General features: G+C 35.6%; 1 protein-coding gene across 2 annotated transcripts in view; it reads left to right on the forward strand.

Annotated features, from left to right (window-relative positions):
* Window positions 1-18,869, forward strand: part of PRKDC (protein kinase, DNA-activated, catalytic subunit) — a 199,660-nt gene that overhangs the window by 134,691 nt on the left and 46,100 nt on the right. For both annotated transcript variants that reach the window (XM_045849401.1, XM_045849402.1), the window contains 7 exons: window positions 4,538-4,717; window positions 7,275-7,480; window positions 9,815-9,953; window positions 10,975-11,163; window positions 11,850-12,074; window positions 12,711-12,819; window positions 14,266-14,377. In XM_045849401.1, the coding sequence (XP_045705357.1) occupies window positions 4,538-4,717; window positions 7,275-7,480; window positions 9,815-9,953; window positions 10,975-11,163; window positions 11,850-12,074; window positions 12,711-12,819; window positions 14,266-14,377 (1,160 nt within the window). The remainder of the gene's footprint in view (window positions 1-4,537; window positions 4,718-7,274; window positions 7,481-9,814; window positions 9,954-10,974; window positions 11,164-11,849; window positions 12,075-12,710; window positions 12,820-14,265; window positions 14,378-18,869) is intronic.

Consider the following 18,869-nt stretch of genomic DNA (forward strand, 5'->3'; position numbering starts at 1 on the left):
AGTGTTAGAATGAAGTAAAGGGAAAAAATCACTTTAATGTGCTAAGCCATTTATATCACTGCATATATAAAATCCTTTTGGGAGAGGTGTAGAATCAGTAGATTATCAGTTTATCAGTGGGATCAGTATTCTTCCTTCTCTGTGTTCTCTAAATAGCAGAGGACTAGAAATATTTTTTCTAAGTCATTAGGCGTAACATTAGAAGTTTTCTAGCTGAATTGTTTTACAAAAACAGGATATTTATCCCCCAACAGCTTGATTAAGATTCTTTTGACTTTTATTGAGTTAATTTTTAAATCAAAGGGTTTATAGTATATAGTATGCTAGTTAGTAAAATATAATACCTTATATTTTATTGTACTTAAGTTTCCAATACTAATATTGATTATAATAATAGGTTATATCAGCATAGCCCCTGACTATTTTTTAAGCTTTTTATTTAATATAAAATAATTACATATTGACAGGAATTTGTGAAAGTAACACATAGTCCCATGTACCCTTCATCTAGCTTCCTTCAGTAGTGACACAACAGTGTCAGCTAGACTGCAGACCTTGTTCAATCTCGTTTTCCTCTGCATTTGTGTGTGTGTTTGAAAGAGAGATTTTGTGCAGTTTTATCCTATGTACAGGTTCATGTAATTACCATCACAGTTGCTCTTGGTTGTTATGGACTGCTTTCACATTTCTTTTACTGGATTCTCCCAGTAACTTTGTGACATTGAAGCAGTTATTAGACACATTTACAAATGAGGACTTGAAGATTAGCAAAGAATGGATAGTGTGGCTAAAGCCATATGTCTCACTGGTTGTGGAGTAAGGACAGTGGCCTCTGTGTTTTGATGCTTCATCCAGTGCTTTTTCTATGTTACTACTATTTCCCAATTTCTCCAGTGCCTTGCATGCATGTGTTCACATCATTGCTTCAAAAGTGATGTTGACACCTGCCCTTGTAGTCATAATTCACTCCTCTTTACACTGGAGAGGTATGCGATCTGTGATGCTGGTAATAGGTTAGCAAGCCTGAGACTGCTGGATGCCTGTGTACAAGCCAGCTCATCTCATTTGTTCTTGGATAAAAAAAAGATGGTGGACATTGTTTTGAAAAAGCATGACTATATATTTTTTTTCTTTAAGGAGGAGTGTGTTTATTCAAATTTTTATTAATTTTTCAAATTCCAATACTTTATTTATTCAACAAATGTTACTGTATGGAGTAACTCCTCTTATGTGCCACAGACTGTTCTAAGCTAGGATGCAGCTGCAGATGAAACAGAGGAGGGCCCCTCTGCTGTCCTGGGACTGCTGGTCTTCATCAGGGGCCTTGCCTGCAGAAAGAGTGAGAAAGGAGCATGTAAATTAGCCATTAACAGGTCTGGCAGCAGACTCCTATTGCTCTGAAGACATTGTTTGTCTTAGTTACCACTGCAGTTATCGTAACAGACTGACCATGTGAGACTCCCTGGAAAATAAAGGAACTTCTACATGAGTCACAAAAATCAGTGGGTTTTAAACATGGAAACCTGTCTGCTACTTGTTAAGTGAAACAAGCAGGTTACAAAACAAGACACTGTGTAACAGACTGTGCGTGTCAGTAAGAGACTAACCATGACAGTGACTGTCTTTATGTAGTATAATTATGGATGATACTTATTTTCTTTTTTTATTCTAATCTGTATTTTCTAAAAGTTTATATAGCAACTATTATAACTTTTCATAAGATAAATACATTTCTTAAATTAACAAAGTATAAGTCAAATTGTACTTTTTCTTCAGACACAATTTTTTTGAAACAAAGTAATTTAAAATTTTTATTCGTGCACTCATGCCGTCATTAAAAAAATATACACAACATGCCAGAAACTCTCCTTAGAACTGGTGTTACAGACACAGACAAAGGGTAGTGTTCCAAGGTGATGGAGTATGAGGGTGAAGCTGTAAAAGCAGTGGAGAGATGAATAGCCAAAACATAAAAACACACAAATGGCTCCTTCTGGTTTTAATAGTTTGAATGGTCAAAATGATGGGATTTTGAATGTTAAAAGTGGCATTTTAGTTATGTTCATTAGTTAGTTATCTTAAGCTTTACAATGATGCTCATGTGAAGATTAATACCAAAAAATCTATTTTAGTCTTTCTCCAAGATTTTATCAGTTATTGCACTGAACACTTGACATGCATTATCTTGGCTAGCCTTTACCAAAACCCTATGAGAGGTGTTCTATTACCCTCATTTTAATTGTGAGGAATATGAAGGCCCAGAGTCACTCAGGAGTTAAAGTATGTGGTTACATATGTGATTAAGCCAGCTTTTAAATTCCTATCTTTGGGTCCAAAATCTGTGCTGTCATGCCTTTCATAAGACACGTGTCAAACAGATAGCTTTGGTTAAATTCCAAATAGTCCCCTTGTCAATGCCTATTAAAATTTTTGAAATAGAAAAGAGAAGTTTAGTGGATATGTTTGCAACAGTTAGTGTTTTCAGGACTTCCGGCCAAGATGGAGGTGTAGGTAGACACACTGTGCCTCCTCACAAAACCAAAATAAGGACAACAACAATTTAAAAACAAAATAGCACCAGAACTCACAGAAAATTGAACTGTATGGAAGTCCGACAACCAAGGAGTTAAAATAGACACATTCATTCAGACCAGCAGGCAGAGCAGAGTCTGGTGGCCGGGCAGAGAGGGGTCATGCCACCAAAAGTGGTGGAACCGGGTATGCAGGACAGAAGTGGGCAGACCCTGGGCGCAGGATGGCAATGGGCAGACCAAGCAAGGCAGCAATTGTGAAGTGAGGCACAGCTTGCAAGGCTGCTCACTGACCTGGCAGTCCCACATTTGTATGCAGATAAACCAGGCAAGGCTGGAGAGCAAGACAGACGGAGCAGCCCAAGGTCCCAGCACTGAGAAATAAAGCCTCAAGGCACTGATTGAGGATATCTGTAGGGGTTGAGGCACAGGGAGAGACTTCCAGCCTCACAGGAGAGTTCGTTGGAGAGACCCACAGGGTCCTGGAATATACAGAAGCCCACCCACACAAGAATCAGCACCCGAAAGGCCCAATTTGCTTGGGGGAAGCGGTGGAAGGGACTGAAATCTGTCAGAGAGTGGAGCAGGTGCCATTGTTCCCTCTAGGACCCTGCTCCCACATACAGTGTCACAACTCAGAGGACTCGGTTGCCCTTCCCTGGTGAACACCTAAGGCTCTGTCCCCCATATGTAACAGGTACCACAAGATAAAAAAAAAAAAGCCGAAATGGAAGAACAGATCAAAGCTCCAGAGCAAATACAACTGAGCGATGAAGAGGTAGCCAACCTATCAGATGCATAGTTCAAAACACTGGTGATCAAGATGCTCACAGAATTGGTTGAATTTGGTCACAGATTAGATGAAAAAATGAAGGCTACGCTAAGTGAAATGAAGGAAAGTGCATAGGGAACCAATAGTGATGGGAAGGAAACTGGGACTTAAATCAATGGAGTGGACCAGAAGGAAGAAAGAAACAACCAAACAGAAAAGAATGAAGAAACGAGAATTCAGAAAAATGAAGAGAGGCTTAGGAACCTCTAGGACATCGTTAAATGTTCCAACATCCTAATCATAGGGATATCAGAAGGAGAAGAAAAAGAGCAACAAGTGGAAAAGATATTTGAACAAATAATAAAGGAGAACTTCCCCAATCTGGCAAAGGAAATCCAGGAAGCTCAGAGAGTCCCAAAGAAATTTGACCCAAGGAGAAACACACCAAGGCACATCATAATTACATTTGCTAAGGTAAAAATGAAGGAGAGAATCCTAGAAGCAGCAAGAGATAAGGAGCCAGTAACCTACAAAGAAGTTCCTATCAGACTGCCAGCTGATTTCTTAAAAGAGACCTTGCAGGCAAGAAGGGGCTGGAAAGAAGTATTCCAAGTCATGAAAGGCAAGGACCTACATCCCAGATTGCTCTATCCAGCAAAGCTCTCATTTAGAATGGAAGGGCAGATAAGGTGTTTCTCAGATAAGGTCAAGTTAAAGGAGTTCATCATCACCAAGCTCTTACTATCTAAGAAAAAGAAGATAAAAAACATGTATAGTAAAATGACAGCAAACTCACAATTATTAACAACCTCAGCTAAAACAAAACAAAAACAAACCAAGCAAACAGCTACAACAGGAACAGAACCACAGAAATGGAGATCACATGGAGTGTTAGCAACAGGGGAGTGGGAGGAGGAGAGCGGGGGGAAAAGGTACAGAGAATAAGTAGCATAGATGGTAGATAGAAAATAGATGGGGGAGGGCAAGAATAGTATGGGAAATGTAGAAACTAAAGAACTTATGACACATGGACATGAACTAAAGGGGGGAATGTGGGTGGGAGAGGGTGTGCAAGATGAAGGGGAGTGAAGGGGGAAATGGGACAACTGTAATAGCATAATAATAAAATATATTTTTTAAAAAAACAGTGTTTTCAAATAAAGCTTTGACGGTTGGTAAATTAAAGCATTGTTACTGCAGATCCTAATATGTCTTTGTTTTGAATATTTTACAGAGAGACCCAGTAATTGCAAAACAGCTTTTTGGCAGCTTGTTTTCCTCAATTATAAAAGAGATGGATAAATATAAGACCATGTCCGAGAAAAACAACATTATTCAAAAGTTGCTCCAGGACTTCAGTCATTTTCTTAACACCAGTTTCTATTTCTTCCCACCTTTTGTCTCTTGTATCCAGGTAAAAGTCTATACACACACTTCATAATATGTGCATTATCTACTTTGCCTTTGCATGACTGTATCATAATAATTTCATTTGTTTCACAAGTTCAGATACAAGGTATTCAACAGAGGAAATGTACTCTGTTTTGGTTACCTCTTCCCAGATTGGTAAATGTGATTTATTTGTACTTAAAATGTATATATATGTGACAGGATAATCAGAAATCAAACTTGATATCACAGTTCTCTGATTTTTAATAAGCCATTCGTTTCAGGTTTTACTTACCCCTGCATATTGTGTAGTTGTTTTTCCTTAGGTAGTATTGCACCAAATTCTTTCTGGCTTCCTGACTATCTTCAAGAGATATTGAGTGACATTGTTCTAAGTGGCGGGGGGGGGGCGTGATGAAGAGGCATAAGTCTCTCCATCCTCAAAGAATATTTCAGATGAGTAATAGATAATAATAAAAGGCAGATATAGAAATTGAGGTAGTAGAAGATGTCCTAGAACACAAGTAGTATAGCCCTGGCTGGTGTGGCTCAGTGAATCAAGTACCAGCCTGTGAACCAAAAGGTTCCTGGTTCAATTCCCAGTCAGGGCACATGCCTGGGTTATAAGCCAGGTCCCCAGTTAGGGGCATGCAGTCTCTCAAACATTAATATTTCTCTCCTTCTCTTCCTCCCTCCCTTCCCTCTTCTCTAAAAGTAAATAATATCTTTAAAGAAAAAGCTTGAGTAGTGTAGAAGTTAACTAAAGAATATAACTTATAATTAAGCAGGTACATGTAAGATGCCTTTTGATCTGGGATATGTGTATTATTATACATACCACTTAGGTGGAGTGTCAGAAAAGGCCTTTCTAAGGCAGTGTGGTTTGAGCAGAGAACTTAATGTAGGCAAACTCTGAGTTTTGCTAAAACATACTTTTCAGAAGACTACTTTTTCATTTAAGAAATATTTTCTTTGCCATTAAAAACATGGATCATTAATAAGTCTGTAATACAAAATCTTTTTGGTTTGTTTTAGTATTTTTAATAATCTTCATGGACTAATTTTTTAAATTACATTTTTAAATATTATTTATTAGTAGTTTTGGTTTGCACACTAATTGGGTAATAATTCCCTAAGATGAGTACTTGGTTTTTCTGTTTTGTTCTTTCTGATGTAGCATGAAACTGTTACAGTTTTTTAAATACATTCTAATTTTATTGGTTTATAATTTACAAGTAGAATTCCTTTGTTGTTTTTGTCCTGGCCACATAAAGATAAAGTTTGAGTAATTTTATTGAATCAGCCAGTGTTTCAAAGTAACTTTCTCTTTATATTGATATTTTGAAGTGATTTTTAAAATCTGAACTTACAGTTTTGTTCCTTTATTTATTTTAAAAAATAGGTTTTTTCATTGTTAGTTAGGAAAGCCATTAACTGTCATTAAGTAAATAAATAACTTCTAACCACCCTAGAAAGTCTGCCTGCCTTCACCTACTACAATGTGATAAAGGTTAAAAACAAGGAGTGATTTTATTAGTTCTAGGAACAGTCAATATTTTACAAATTAGGTTTCATTTGTTCTGTTTTGGAATTATAAGAAGTGAAAATTACCTAAAGTTTTTTGCTTAGCAAATCATTCTCTTTCTTTAAAGATTTTATTTATTTTTAGAGAGAGAGGAAGGGAGGGAGAAAGAGAGGGAGAAAAACATCGATGTGTGAGAATAACATGGATTGGCTGCCTCTCACACACCCCCACCCAGGGGCCTTGCCTTCAACCCAGGCATGTACCCCAAACTGAAATTGAAATATGACCTCTCAGTGAGACGATGCCCAACCCACTAAGCCAAGCCAGTCAGAGCTAGCAAATTATACTTTATAGAGTGAAATGATACTGTCAACAAGATTATACAGAATAGTCAATCTTCCTCAAAACAGACTTACAGAACTCATTTAAATTATGAGTACATATTTACATATAAAGAAATTATATCCCAATAATAGTTGTTTATTAATTAAAACCATCTCATGAAAGACATCTCTTGGGCAAATAGGGATAAATCTTAAGATACATGCAATCAGACAAAACATTTTTTGGTGTCTCTAGGAGGCTCAAATTGAGAGTTACAATGTAAAGGCCGATATAATAATTCCTGGGTGATAAGAGATGGGGAAAAAAGGTATGAAATAGAATAACAGAGATATGTGTGCCTACTTTTTGATGATCAGACAGGAAATCTTTGTGTTTCAGCTGCTTTTCTCATCAATTCTCATCATCTGAATATTCCTGGAAACTGCAATTATTGTTTGGATATATAGAATATATATTAAAATCTTCATATTTTGCTAGTTTTTTTTTAACTTTAAATTAATACCTGGATTGGAAGTATAAAAATAAAAGCTCCTTTGAGTAAATTGAAGGTTGAGAAAAATTTAAAAGAATTATACAGAGAAACTTTTGGTTATATCACTACTTACATCAAAACTTCTTTTTTTTTTATGTTTAGTAGAATGACTTACTGACTTGTGAAGACACAGCCAAAGTTCCACAAGCTAATTAGCTACATGTGTTTGTGGTTTCACAGGAAATAAGTTGCCAACACACAGACTTGCTGAGCCTTGATCCAGCTTCTGTCAGTGCTGGCTGCCTGGCCAGTCTGCAGCAGCCAGTGGGCATCCGCCTTCTGGAGGAGGCCTTGCTCCACCTGGTACCTCAAGAGCCACCTGCTAAGCGAGTTCGGGGGAGGCCCTGCCTCTCTCCTGATGTTCTCAGATGGATGGAACTTGCCAAGTAAGCTCTGTGATCCAGACACCCTTGGGAGAACAGTGAATTTCACCGAAGTAATACAGAAAAATCTTGACTTCACTTTGGCAGAAAATGAACAAATAAAGTTGATAGTAACACTTATAAAATTTTTTGAAAAATCTTTCAGGTTGGGTATCATTCCATGAGTCAAGAATAGTTGCCATGACAAGGAGTGTCTTGCCCAAGGAAAGGTTAATTAACCCTGATTAATTTATTTCATTATTCAGTCTTTTTGGACTTGGGGTATTATGCACCAAGTTTAATTTCCTATAAAGTTTGGCTGTAACTTACAGTTTTTAGTATTTTGAATGTTTTTGCTGCTTTGCTATACAGAATAGAGGGTGATTTATTTTTTTTTCATCAGGATTCAAACTTTTAGGAATAATTTTGTCCAGTTATTTTCTTTATTTCAGGAAAAAAATTCACCTGTCATGTAGCCATGTCATTTTGCATTATCTCATTCTTTCCTTACCTGTGGTTTTATCATAACAGGTAAAACCACAGGTTAGGGAAGCCTGAGAAGGCTTATCCTGAGAAGCCTGCTGGATTGTGTTGAAATTTAATTTGAACTTCTATTTTATAACACTGATTTTTAGATCTTCAAGGTTCTAGGAAAAAAGAGAGTAAAGGAGTACAGATTCTTTGCACTTTTCACTGTTTTATGATTATTTCTATCTTTTTAAATTTAGGCTATGAGTAAATCAGGCATTGTGTCAGCTGAGAAGAATTAAAATATAAATTCAACCTTTCTCACAACTCACAAAACTAGCTGTCTAGTAGAAAATGTGTGTGCTTATATACTTAACTAACCATAATACAAAGTAGGAGGTGATGAGTTCTCTGAGAGGCGACATAAATCCTAGGACGGTTCAAAGAGTGCATCTTGGCTTTCTGTCTTTCGTGTGAATAGGGTGGAGCAAAAGTAGGTTTATAGTTGTGAATGCACGAAACACAGTTTATTCTTGTACTATTTATTTAACTATTGTATTATTTTCCATACAAACAACTATGAACCTACTTTTGCCCTACCCTGTGTATGATCAGCAAGTAACACTTTGTGTATTTAGCATTTTGGGGGAGGGATAACTCATGTAATGTGTATTTACTGGGTAAATGAAGCACACACTTTTAAATATTTTTTCTAACTTTAATACTTTCTCATACTTTTGTATATAATGCTTTTGCATTCCTTTCAAGCAGTTTTGAGAACATAATTTAGCCTTTCTTGATATGTCACAGTCATGGTTTTTCCCTGTTACTGTATATAGAACCCAGGGATTTCAGGGCCAGTGTAAGTTGGACATGAGGCTGATCTGTTTGCCAAGTTTCTGAAAAATGTTTATAGCCCTCATCTCCTCTTGGGCTCTTGAGTTGTTAAAGTTTAAGGTTTACCTTTACTTTTTTCTTACCTTTAATGCTCTATGAGTGGGGCAATAAGAGAGACATATGTATAAGATTTTTATCTAAGTTTGTAACAATAGGCTCTGAGAGAGAGCTCATGGGTCTCTTTTGATGAAGATATGTAAGATTTCATACCTGGGAAGGGACTAAACTGGAGAAAAACCACAGAGGAAGCCACACTTGCCTGACTAGTCAAGTGACTGCAGATTTAAGAACAGTGACATTTGTGTTGAAGCACTTATAGGAGGGAAAAATTTTCATGGGGAAAGAAACAAACTTATTAGATACTTAATTTAGAATATCTTAGTTTTCTGAATAACCAAGGGAGAAATGTGGTTGATGGGGTCAAGCAGATTCGTATTAATGTGAAAGGATAAAGAATGTTCTAGCAAACATTAAGCTATAAGAATATTATTTGTCAATAGGATTGAGATTGTCCATAGAACACAGATTAAAGCATGGCATCAGTAAGACCTGGATTAATTTTGACTCACTTCTGGGTTCTTGACTACTTTCCAAATGTTAGAGCTAGACAAGGATTCTAAATAGCTCACCTGTGGATGTGTGCAGTGTTACTGTAATGGTACCATTAACATGGAAAAAATTTATTTGATATCATAATTTGTGCATTGTAAACCTGTGATATTTTCATATTGCACTGTAAATGTGCCTTAGAATAATTTCTGCCTTATGTATGGTTAAAGTAGTAAAACCTAATGGTAACTTCAAATTTTTCAAGATTATGTAATTTTATAAAACAAAATTATAGTTATTAGATATCTTATAGTTATTATTATTAGATACCTTATAGTTAATCTAATATGTGATATCTTGACTTAATATCATTTTATTATAATAAATACTTAACATTTTTGAGACACTTATTAATTTGGACTTTTCCTTTGATTTGTTTTATAGATTATATAGATCAATTGGAGAATATGATGTCCTCCGTGGCATTTTTAGCAGTGAGATAGGAACAAAGCAAGTCACTCAGAAAGCATTATTAGAAGAAGCCAGAAGTAATTATTCTGAAGCTGCTAAGCAGTATAACGAGGTAAAACTGGTCTCTAGCAAATGTCAGTTGATTAAATACTTGTGTTCCCTGGTTGGAAAAACTGTTAGTTTTAAATTTGAGAGCTTCATAGTGTTTTAGCTTTATTCCTTAGATTTTACACAACTAGCAGAGAATGGTTTTATAATAACCAAAATGTGAAATATTGTGTCACTTACACTTTTTAAGAAAACATCATTGAAGCCCTGGCTGTGTAGCTCAGTTGGTTAGAGCTTCATCCTGATATACCAAGGTTGTGGGTTCGATCCCTGGTTAGGGCACATACAGGAATCAACCAATGAATGCATAAATAAGTGGAACAACAAATTAATCTCTCTCTCTCCCCCTTTCTCAATAAGTAGAAAAAGAAAATAAAACATCATAAAATAAAAGAGAAAACACTTCATAAATTACCAAATAGTATAAAACTAAGATATTTCAATATTTCAATATCTGCTAGTATTAAAGAATTTATGTTTGAGTAGTTTTCCTTTGGCAAGTAAAAATGAAGAGGTAAGTGAGAATTGGTTTTGGGGAGATGACTATAAACTCAATTTTTATAAATTTTGTGTTTTGAGTTGCCAGTGGCTATCCCAAGTGTAGATGTGTCACAAGTATTTGAAATCCAGAGTCTGTGACCTTTGAGACCCTTGAATGAGCAATTCAGGTTGTATAATTCTCTGCAATTTTCTGTAAATATTCTGTTTTCCAATTTTTATTCTAAGAACTTTTTACATAGTAAATAACCCACAATATTGATTTAATTCTACTTATGGGTCATTTAAAGTCTTCATTTTGTTAATTGGCTTCATTGGTGAATTTCTCAGAGAAATGGTGTTTGTTTGGTTAGGGTTTTTATATTTATTTGTTACTGTAATATTCCTTTTGTTTTCTCTTCCCTTATCATAAACCTAAAAATGATTGTCCTTGCTATGAATATTATACTACTTGCATTATTTCAAATGTATTTCATTTGTATTCTTTCAAACTTTGTAACATAATCTTAGGAACTTTTCTTTGCCAGGCTCTCAATAAACAAGAGTGGGTGGACAGTGAGCCCACAGAAGCTGAGAAGGATTTTTGGGAACGTGCATCCCTTGACTGTTATAACCAACTTGCTGAGTGGAAATCATTGGCATATTGTTCTACAGTCAATGTTGATAGTGAGAGCCCTCCAGATCTAAATAAAATGTGGGGTGAACCATTTTATCAGGTCAGTAGAATTTTTGCTGTCACTAAAGGAAATATTTCAGAGGGTCAGGTATTCTCTAATTAATGAAGTTGCTTAAAACTTTTAAAAATAAGGTAGTAGTACTTGTGAAGCATTAGGTTATTTATATAACCTGACTCACCCCACAAACTCCTTAGTTTTGTTAAATCTCTTACCACTTGTAGCTAACCCTTTCAAAATAAATTATATGCATTTAAAAATTAAAATTAACATTCCTGATATGACAGCATGGAAAGATATTTTCTGTTTTCTGTGCACTGGGTGACGGGCAGCACATGGGCCTGCCCTAATTCCTGGAGTTCCCCATTCACAGGGTCACCCCAACTCCTCAGCAAGTGGCTCTCCTGGTCCCTTTCACACAGCTGCTACCTTGGCTATGCTTAAGATTCCTCACTTTGTATGTAACATCCACTTTTCTTTCAGCTAAAAGTACATAGTTCCTCCTTTCTATAGAACATGTTCCTATATATTTTGTGGTTACACAGTGAGCAATTGTAAATGAATATGTCTTAAAAAACACAGTTTTTTGGTTTGAAGTAATGAACATAATCACTTTGGCTCTAAATCTTGCCCTATAAAGTTGTACTACAGAAATTATAGTAATAAAAATAATTAAACATGCTTGAATTGTCTCTATGGAATTACAAGTAGATTCTTATGTTCCTTAGGAGACCTATCTACCGTACATGATCCGCAGCAAGCTGAAGTTACTGCTTCAAGGAGAGGATGACCAGTCTCTGTTGACATTTATTGATGAGGCTGTGAATAAGGAGCTCCAGAAGTCTGTTATAGAGCTTCATTATAGTCAGGAATTGAGTCTTCTTTACATCTTACAAAATGATGTTGACAGAGCCAAATATTATATTGAAAATTGCATTCAGAATTTTATACAGGTAATAGAGATACACTAATATGAAATGTACTATTTCTGTGATATTTTTAAAGTCATTAAAGCACATTTGGAGTAGTTTAATAGAAATTTGCTTGCTTTGTGGAAAATAATATCAATCTTCCCTGTTCATTTTCTGCTATTTTGCCTTTTTTTGCTTGTCTGAAAATCTTCTCATATTTATTTTTAAAATCATTGTCTTATATAGCCTACTCACATTTATCATTGGCATACATTGATCATGGAGGCATATTTACTTATTGCCTTTTATCTTTAAACATTCTTGTTTTTAAAAAAAGTTGAATAGTTCATTGGAGAAAGTCTGCTGAAGAAAGAAGAATTGGCTTCTATACTTAGCAATTTACATTATAGAATGTTGTGATTTTTAAAAGCATTGTCAAATAGAGGCAATGATAGGCCATTTGTATTGATTTTATTTCAATGAACCAAAATATGATTGAAAACCTAATTTAAAAAATTTTTGTTAATTGCTTGTATGACCTAATTATTAACCACACTGAGACATTTTGTGTAATTTATGTATTTGTATGGTAGTTGCTGTATTTCACATTTTATAGCACTACATTAAAATTTCAAGTTTTAAATTGATTTATAACAATGCTAAATGCCTTTTTTCTAGAGCTATTCTAGTATTGATGTGCTTTTACACAGAAGTAGACTCACCAAATTGCAGTCTGTACAAACTTTAATAGAAACTCAGGAATTCATCAGCTTTATAAACAAACAAGGTAATTTTTTTAACCTACCATTATTTTTTTCTTTCATAGTTATGGAAGAATTTTAATATCTGATTTTTTCTTTTTTTCTTATTGAAAGTATCTATCTTGTTAGTATATGAGTTAGAAACTGCTTTGAGTTCATTGTAAAAATATGCATTTTGAGATTATTGAAATTAATGTTTAAAAAAATCAAGCACTATTCTAGGCACTGGGAATGCAAAGCCAAATAAAACAGACTGCCATTCTTCAGGAAGCTTTCAAACTAGTGGGGAGATTTCAACATGGTGTGATAAAGGCTGAGGCAGAGGTGTGTACAGGATCCCATGTGAAACACAGTGACAGAACCTGGACTGAGGGGTGCAAAAGGCTCCTGGGGGAAGAGCCTGAGTTGACTGTAGAAGTGGAGAGGGGTTTGCAGAGTGCCTACCTGACAGAAAGACTGCCTTGAGATGCCCAAGTTCTGTGACTAGCTGCCAGGTGCACTGGCCTGAGGGGAAGGGAGGCTGCAGTGCTCAGACAGTGGTCTTTCTGCTGTCATCACATAGATTTTTTTTCTGGTGCCCGTTGGAGGCCACCCAAAGCCAAAGGGAAAGAGTACTTCCTTGTAAATCTGAATTTTAATTGTTGTCTTAAGTAATTCAAAATAGCATGGAAGATACTTTTCAGAGTACTAATTAAGTGCTTTCTATTTTCAGAAGCTATGTTAATCTCTTTTTTCTTTATTATCTAGTTTTAATAACAATTTTATAAGACGAATATTCTTTTTTCTCATTTTATAGAGGCTTAAAGATTAATTTTCCCATACTATTAAAGATCCAGATTTTGAACCCAGAACTGTCTAATTTAAGCTTGTGTTCTTAACCACTACTTTCTACCAACAAAAGAAAGAAAAGTCAAGCTTGAAAGCATTAGCAATGTAAAATTTAAATTTTATGAGAATTATTATGAATCCCTTTTCCAAAACCCTTGAAACCAGATAGTTTCAGATATTATTATTATGTAACCTTGTGTACACATCAAGGCTGGGGCAGTATTCCATAATTAAATACAACCATGCATCTCTAGCATCAGTAGTGAATATTCATGTGAATGGCATACAAAGATTATACATAGCCCTACGCCAGTTCAGATTAGATTTGCCAAGACAGTTGGCTGCAACTTCAAGAAAACCTTTTCAGCTTTCAGTGCTTTTTTGACTTTGGAATTGTGGATGAAGTAGACCTTTACTAAATGTAAAAATTATATGTTTATTTCCCCACTTTAGCCTTAAAAATTGAGTTTTAATGTCAGAATATATTACATTTAATATGGTAACTTTGTATTTCTGTTGATAAAAGAAAAAAAATTTAATTTGGACAAAAAATTTAAATTAAGTTTCTGTTTACTAGTGACAGCCCTACATTGTAATTTGGTCATTAAGCTGTGGATAGAGGTATCCTTTAACATTATTTGTAGGTAATTTATCATCTCAAGTTCCCCTTAAGAGACTTCTAAAAACCTGGACAAACAGATATCCAGATGCTAAAATGGATCCAATGAACATCTGGGATGACATCATCACAAATCGGTAAGATATGATCCTTTTGAGTTGAATATAGATTATTTTCTGCAACTGCCAGAACTGTTTTTCTCCCAAACTATGATTTAGAAAAATGTGGGGTTTGATTCTAGTGTAGATATCTCTCATCTTGCCAATTTCCCATTTAAGTTGTTCTGAAAAAACTCTCCATGTCAGCAATATGTCCTTTGTCCCCACTTGTCCCCTGTGGGGGAATTGCTGCCCAGTCACTTAGAGTTCATCTTGTGCTGGGTGGTTGATGACCATGCTCTGGCAGTGAGAGAAGGCAAGGGAGCAGCAGGGGATGTGGTCCATGTCCTTCTGTCTCAGGACTAAATGTGAGGTAGTGATACGGAAGCAAAGAAAATACTCCTTAATGTTTTTTTATTCTGTTATCATAACTTCCCTGCCTCCCAACTTTATTACATAATTATATTGATCAATCAATCAATTGAGATACAGATATAGATATAAATATAGATATAGATATATCACTTTACCAAGTCTGAGATCATTTTCTTTTCCTCAACTGGTAACAATGGTTGTTATGTCTATATATAAAGTGATATATCTATATCTATATTTATATCTATATCTGCATCTCAATTGATTGATTGGGTAATCAATCAATTGAGATTGGGTAATCCATAAAGCAGTTATTAATCATATATTCAGAAGAAGAGGCATTAGATCCAGATAGGTTGTGAATTATTTTGTGCAAATATACACAGTAAATAGGACTCAAGGACTGTGATCCCACATGTAGTAGTCTTGCCACTATATTTTTAATTTACTTTTTATACTTTTAATTTTGTATACTTACTTTTTACTTTTGATTTGGGGATAGGTTCTTATGTGTAGAAAAGTTTCAAGAAAAGTAGAACTCTTCTATGTACCTTTCACCCAGATTCACTGGTTTTTAACATTTTTTAAAAATTATTTTATTGTTTAATTACAGTTGTCTGCATTTTCTCCCCACCACTCCCCCACACCCAGCCAAACCCACCATCCTCCCTTGCTTCCACCCTCCCCCTTGGTTTTGTCCATGTATCCTTTATAGTAGTTCTGGAAAACACTTCTCCTCACAGTCTTCTCCCCCCTCACCTCTGGCTAGCGTTAGATTGTTCTTAATTTCGATGTCTCTGGTTATATTTTGTTTGCTATTTTCTTTTGTTGATTATGTTCCAGTGAAAGGTGAGATCATATGGTATTTGTCCCTCACTGCCTGGCTTATTTCACTTAACATAATGCTCTCCAGTTCCATCCATGCTTTTGCAATGGGTAGGAGCTCCTTCTTTCTCTGTGCTGCATAGAATTCCATTGTATAAATGTACCATAGTTTTTTGATCCACTTATTTATTGATGGGCACTTAGGTTTCTTCCAACACTTGCCTATTGTAAATTGTGCTGCTATGAACATAGGGGTGCATAGATTCTTTTGGATTGGTGTTTCAGCTCTCTTGGGGTATAATCCTAGCAGTGGAATTGCTGGGTCAAAAGACAGTTCCGTTTTTAGTTTTTCTGAGGAAATTCCATACTATTTTCCACAATGGCTGCATTAGTCTGCATTCCCACCAACAGTGCACTAGGGTTCCCTTTTCTCCACATCCTCTCCAACACTTGTTCGTTGACTTATGATGGCCTGTTTTTTTAACATTTTTAACATGTTGCCACATTAGCTTTTTAATTCTCTCTCCACATACACATTTTATTTTCTGAGCCATTTGAGGATAAGTCGAATATGTGTATCTGTATGCTTACTTTTTATCAGTGAACATTTCCTAAGAAAAAGAGTATTTATTCTCTTATGTAACCATGGTACAAGAATAACTTTACAGTTTTCATTTTTTTAATTGAATTTATTGGGGTGACACTGGTTCTCAAAACCATACATGTTTCAATCGTACAACTCAATAAAACATTACCTACACACTGCATTGTGCACCCATCCCTATCGCCCAAAGCAAAGTTTCTTTCCATCCCTATTTATCTCCACTTTACCTACATCCACCTAGCCCCCATCCTCCTTTCCCTCTGGCTATCACCATACTATTGTCTGTGCCTGTGGGTTATGTATATGTGTTTTTTGGCTAATCCCTTCCCCTTCTTTCATCCAGTCCCCAGACCACCGTCCCCTCTGGTCACTATCAGTCTGTTCCATGTATCCATGCCTCTGATTCTGTTTTGCTTTTTTGTTTATTTTGTTCATTAGATTCCACATATAACAGATATCATATGGTATTTGTCTTTTTCTGACCAGCTTATTTCACTTAGCATAATAAATTCCAGGTCCATCCATGCTGTCACAGAAGTTAAGATTTCCTTCTTTTTTTCCAGCTACATAGCATTCCATTGTGTAAATGTATCACAGCTTTTTTATCCAGTCATCTACTAATGTATACTTGGGCTGTTTCCAGATTTTGGCTATTGTAAATAACACTGGAGTGAACATAGGGGTGCATATATTCTTTCAATTGATGTTTTGGGTTTCTTTGGAAATACTCACTGAAGTGGAATTGCTAGGTCAAAAGGAAGTTCCATTTTTAATTTTTTGAGGAAACTTCACAGTGCTTTCCACAGTAGCTGCATTCCCACCCACAGTGCACAAGGGCTCCCCCTTCTCTACATCCTCGTCAGCACTTGCTGTTTGTTGATTTATTGATGATAGCTTCTCTGGTGGGTGTGAGTTGGTATCTCATTTTGGTTTTAATTTACATTTCTCTGATGATTAGTGATGTTGAGTATTTTCTCATATGTCTACTGGCCCTCTGTTTGTCCTCTTTAGAGAAGTGTCTATTCAGATCTTTTGCCCAGTTTTTAATTAGATTGTTTGTCTTCTTGGTGTTGAGTTGTATAAGTTATTTATATATTCTGGAAATTAACCCCTTACCAGATGTATTTTTAACAAATATATTCTCCGATTTAGGGCATTCCCTTTTCATTTTGTTGATGGTTTCTTTTGCTGTGCAAAGCTTTTTAGTTTGATGTAGTCCCATTTGTTTATTTTGCCTTTGTTTCCCTTGCCTGAGATACATTGGCAAAAATATTTCTGTAAAATATATATGATATTTTATACAGCCTGTGTTTTTTTCTTACAAGATTTTTGTGGTATCATGACTTATATTGAAGTCTTTCATGCATTTTGAGTTTATTCTTCTGTATGTCATATGTTGGTGGTCTAGTTTTATTTTTTTGCATTTGCCTGTCCAGTTTTCCCAACACCTCTTATTGAAGAGACTCTCTACTCGATAATATAATCTTGCCTCCCTTGTCAAATATTAATTGACCATAAAGGCATGGGTTGATTTCTGGGCTCTGTATTCTGTTCCATTGAGCTATATGCCTGTGCTTATGACATTTCTAGGCTGTTTTGATTACACTAGCCTTGTTGGATGGGATTCTTTTCTTAATTCCTCTTTCTGATAGTGCCTTGTATAAAAATGCCATCGATGCCTGAATATTAATTTTTATGTTACCACTTGCCTAATTCATTGATTAGATCTACTAGTTTTTTGGTAGAGTCTTTAGGGTTTTCTGTTTATAATGTCATATCATTTGTGAATAATGGCAGTTTTACCTCCTTCTTTCCAGTTTTGGATGCCTTTTATTTCTTCCTGTTGTATGATTATTGTGGCTAGCACTTCCAGTGCTATGCTGTTTAAGAGTGGTGAAAGCAGACATTGCTGTCTTATTTCTGATCTTAAGGGAAACACTTAGTTTTGCTCATTGAGTGTGATGTTGGCTGTGGATTTATCATATATGGCCCTTATTATGTTAAGGTGTGATCCCTCTATTCACACTTTGTTGAGAGTTTTTATCATAAATGAGTGCTGGATTTTATCAAGTTTTTTCTGTATCTACTGATATGATCGATTAATTTTTATTCTTCATTTTGTTTATGTGATGTACTATATCATGTTTATTGATTTACAAAATTGTATCAACCTTACATCTCTGGAATAAATCCCACTTCATCGGAGCCCTGGCTGGCATAGCTCAGTGGATTGAGCGCGGGCTGCGAACCAAAGTGTCGCAGGTTCGATTCCCAGTTAGGGTACATGCCTGGGTTGCAGGACATGACCCCCAGCAACCGCACATTGATGCTTCTCTCTCTCTCTCTCCCCCTCCCTTGCCTCTCTAAAAATAAATAAATAAAAAATCTTAAAAAAAAAAATCCCACTTCATCGTGGTGCATGAGCTATACAATGTATTGTTGGATCCAGTTTGCTAATACTTTGTTGAGGATTTTAGCATCCATGTTCATCAGGGATATTGGCCTATAATTTTTTTTCTTTGTAGTGCTTTTATCTGGTTTTGTAATTAGAATTATGTGGGCCTTGTACAAAGAGCTTAGAAGCCTTCCCTCCTCTTGAATTTTTTGGAATATTTTGAGGAGGATAGGTCTTACGTCTTTGAATGTTAGATAAAATTTGTTTGTGAAGCCATCCAGTCCAAGACTTTTGTTTGCTGGAGTTTTTGATTAGTGCTTCAATTTCATTAG

This window comes from Phyllostomus hastatus, unplaced genomic scaffold, assembly GCF_019186645.2.
Source record: "Phyllostomus hastatus isolate PE091 unplaced genomic scaffold, TTU_PhHast_1.1 phas_contig_65, whole genome shotgun sequence".
Classification (NCBI taxonomy): domain Eukaryota; kingdom Metazoa; phylum Chordata; class Mammalia; order Chiroptera; family Phyllostomidae; genus Phyllostomus; species Phyllostomus hastatus.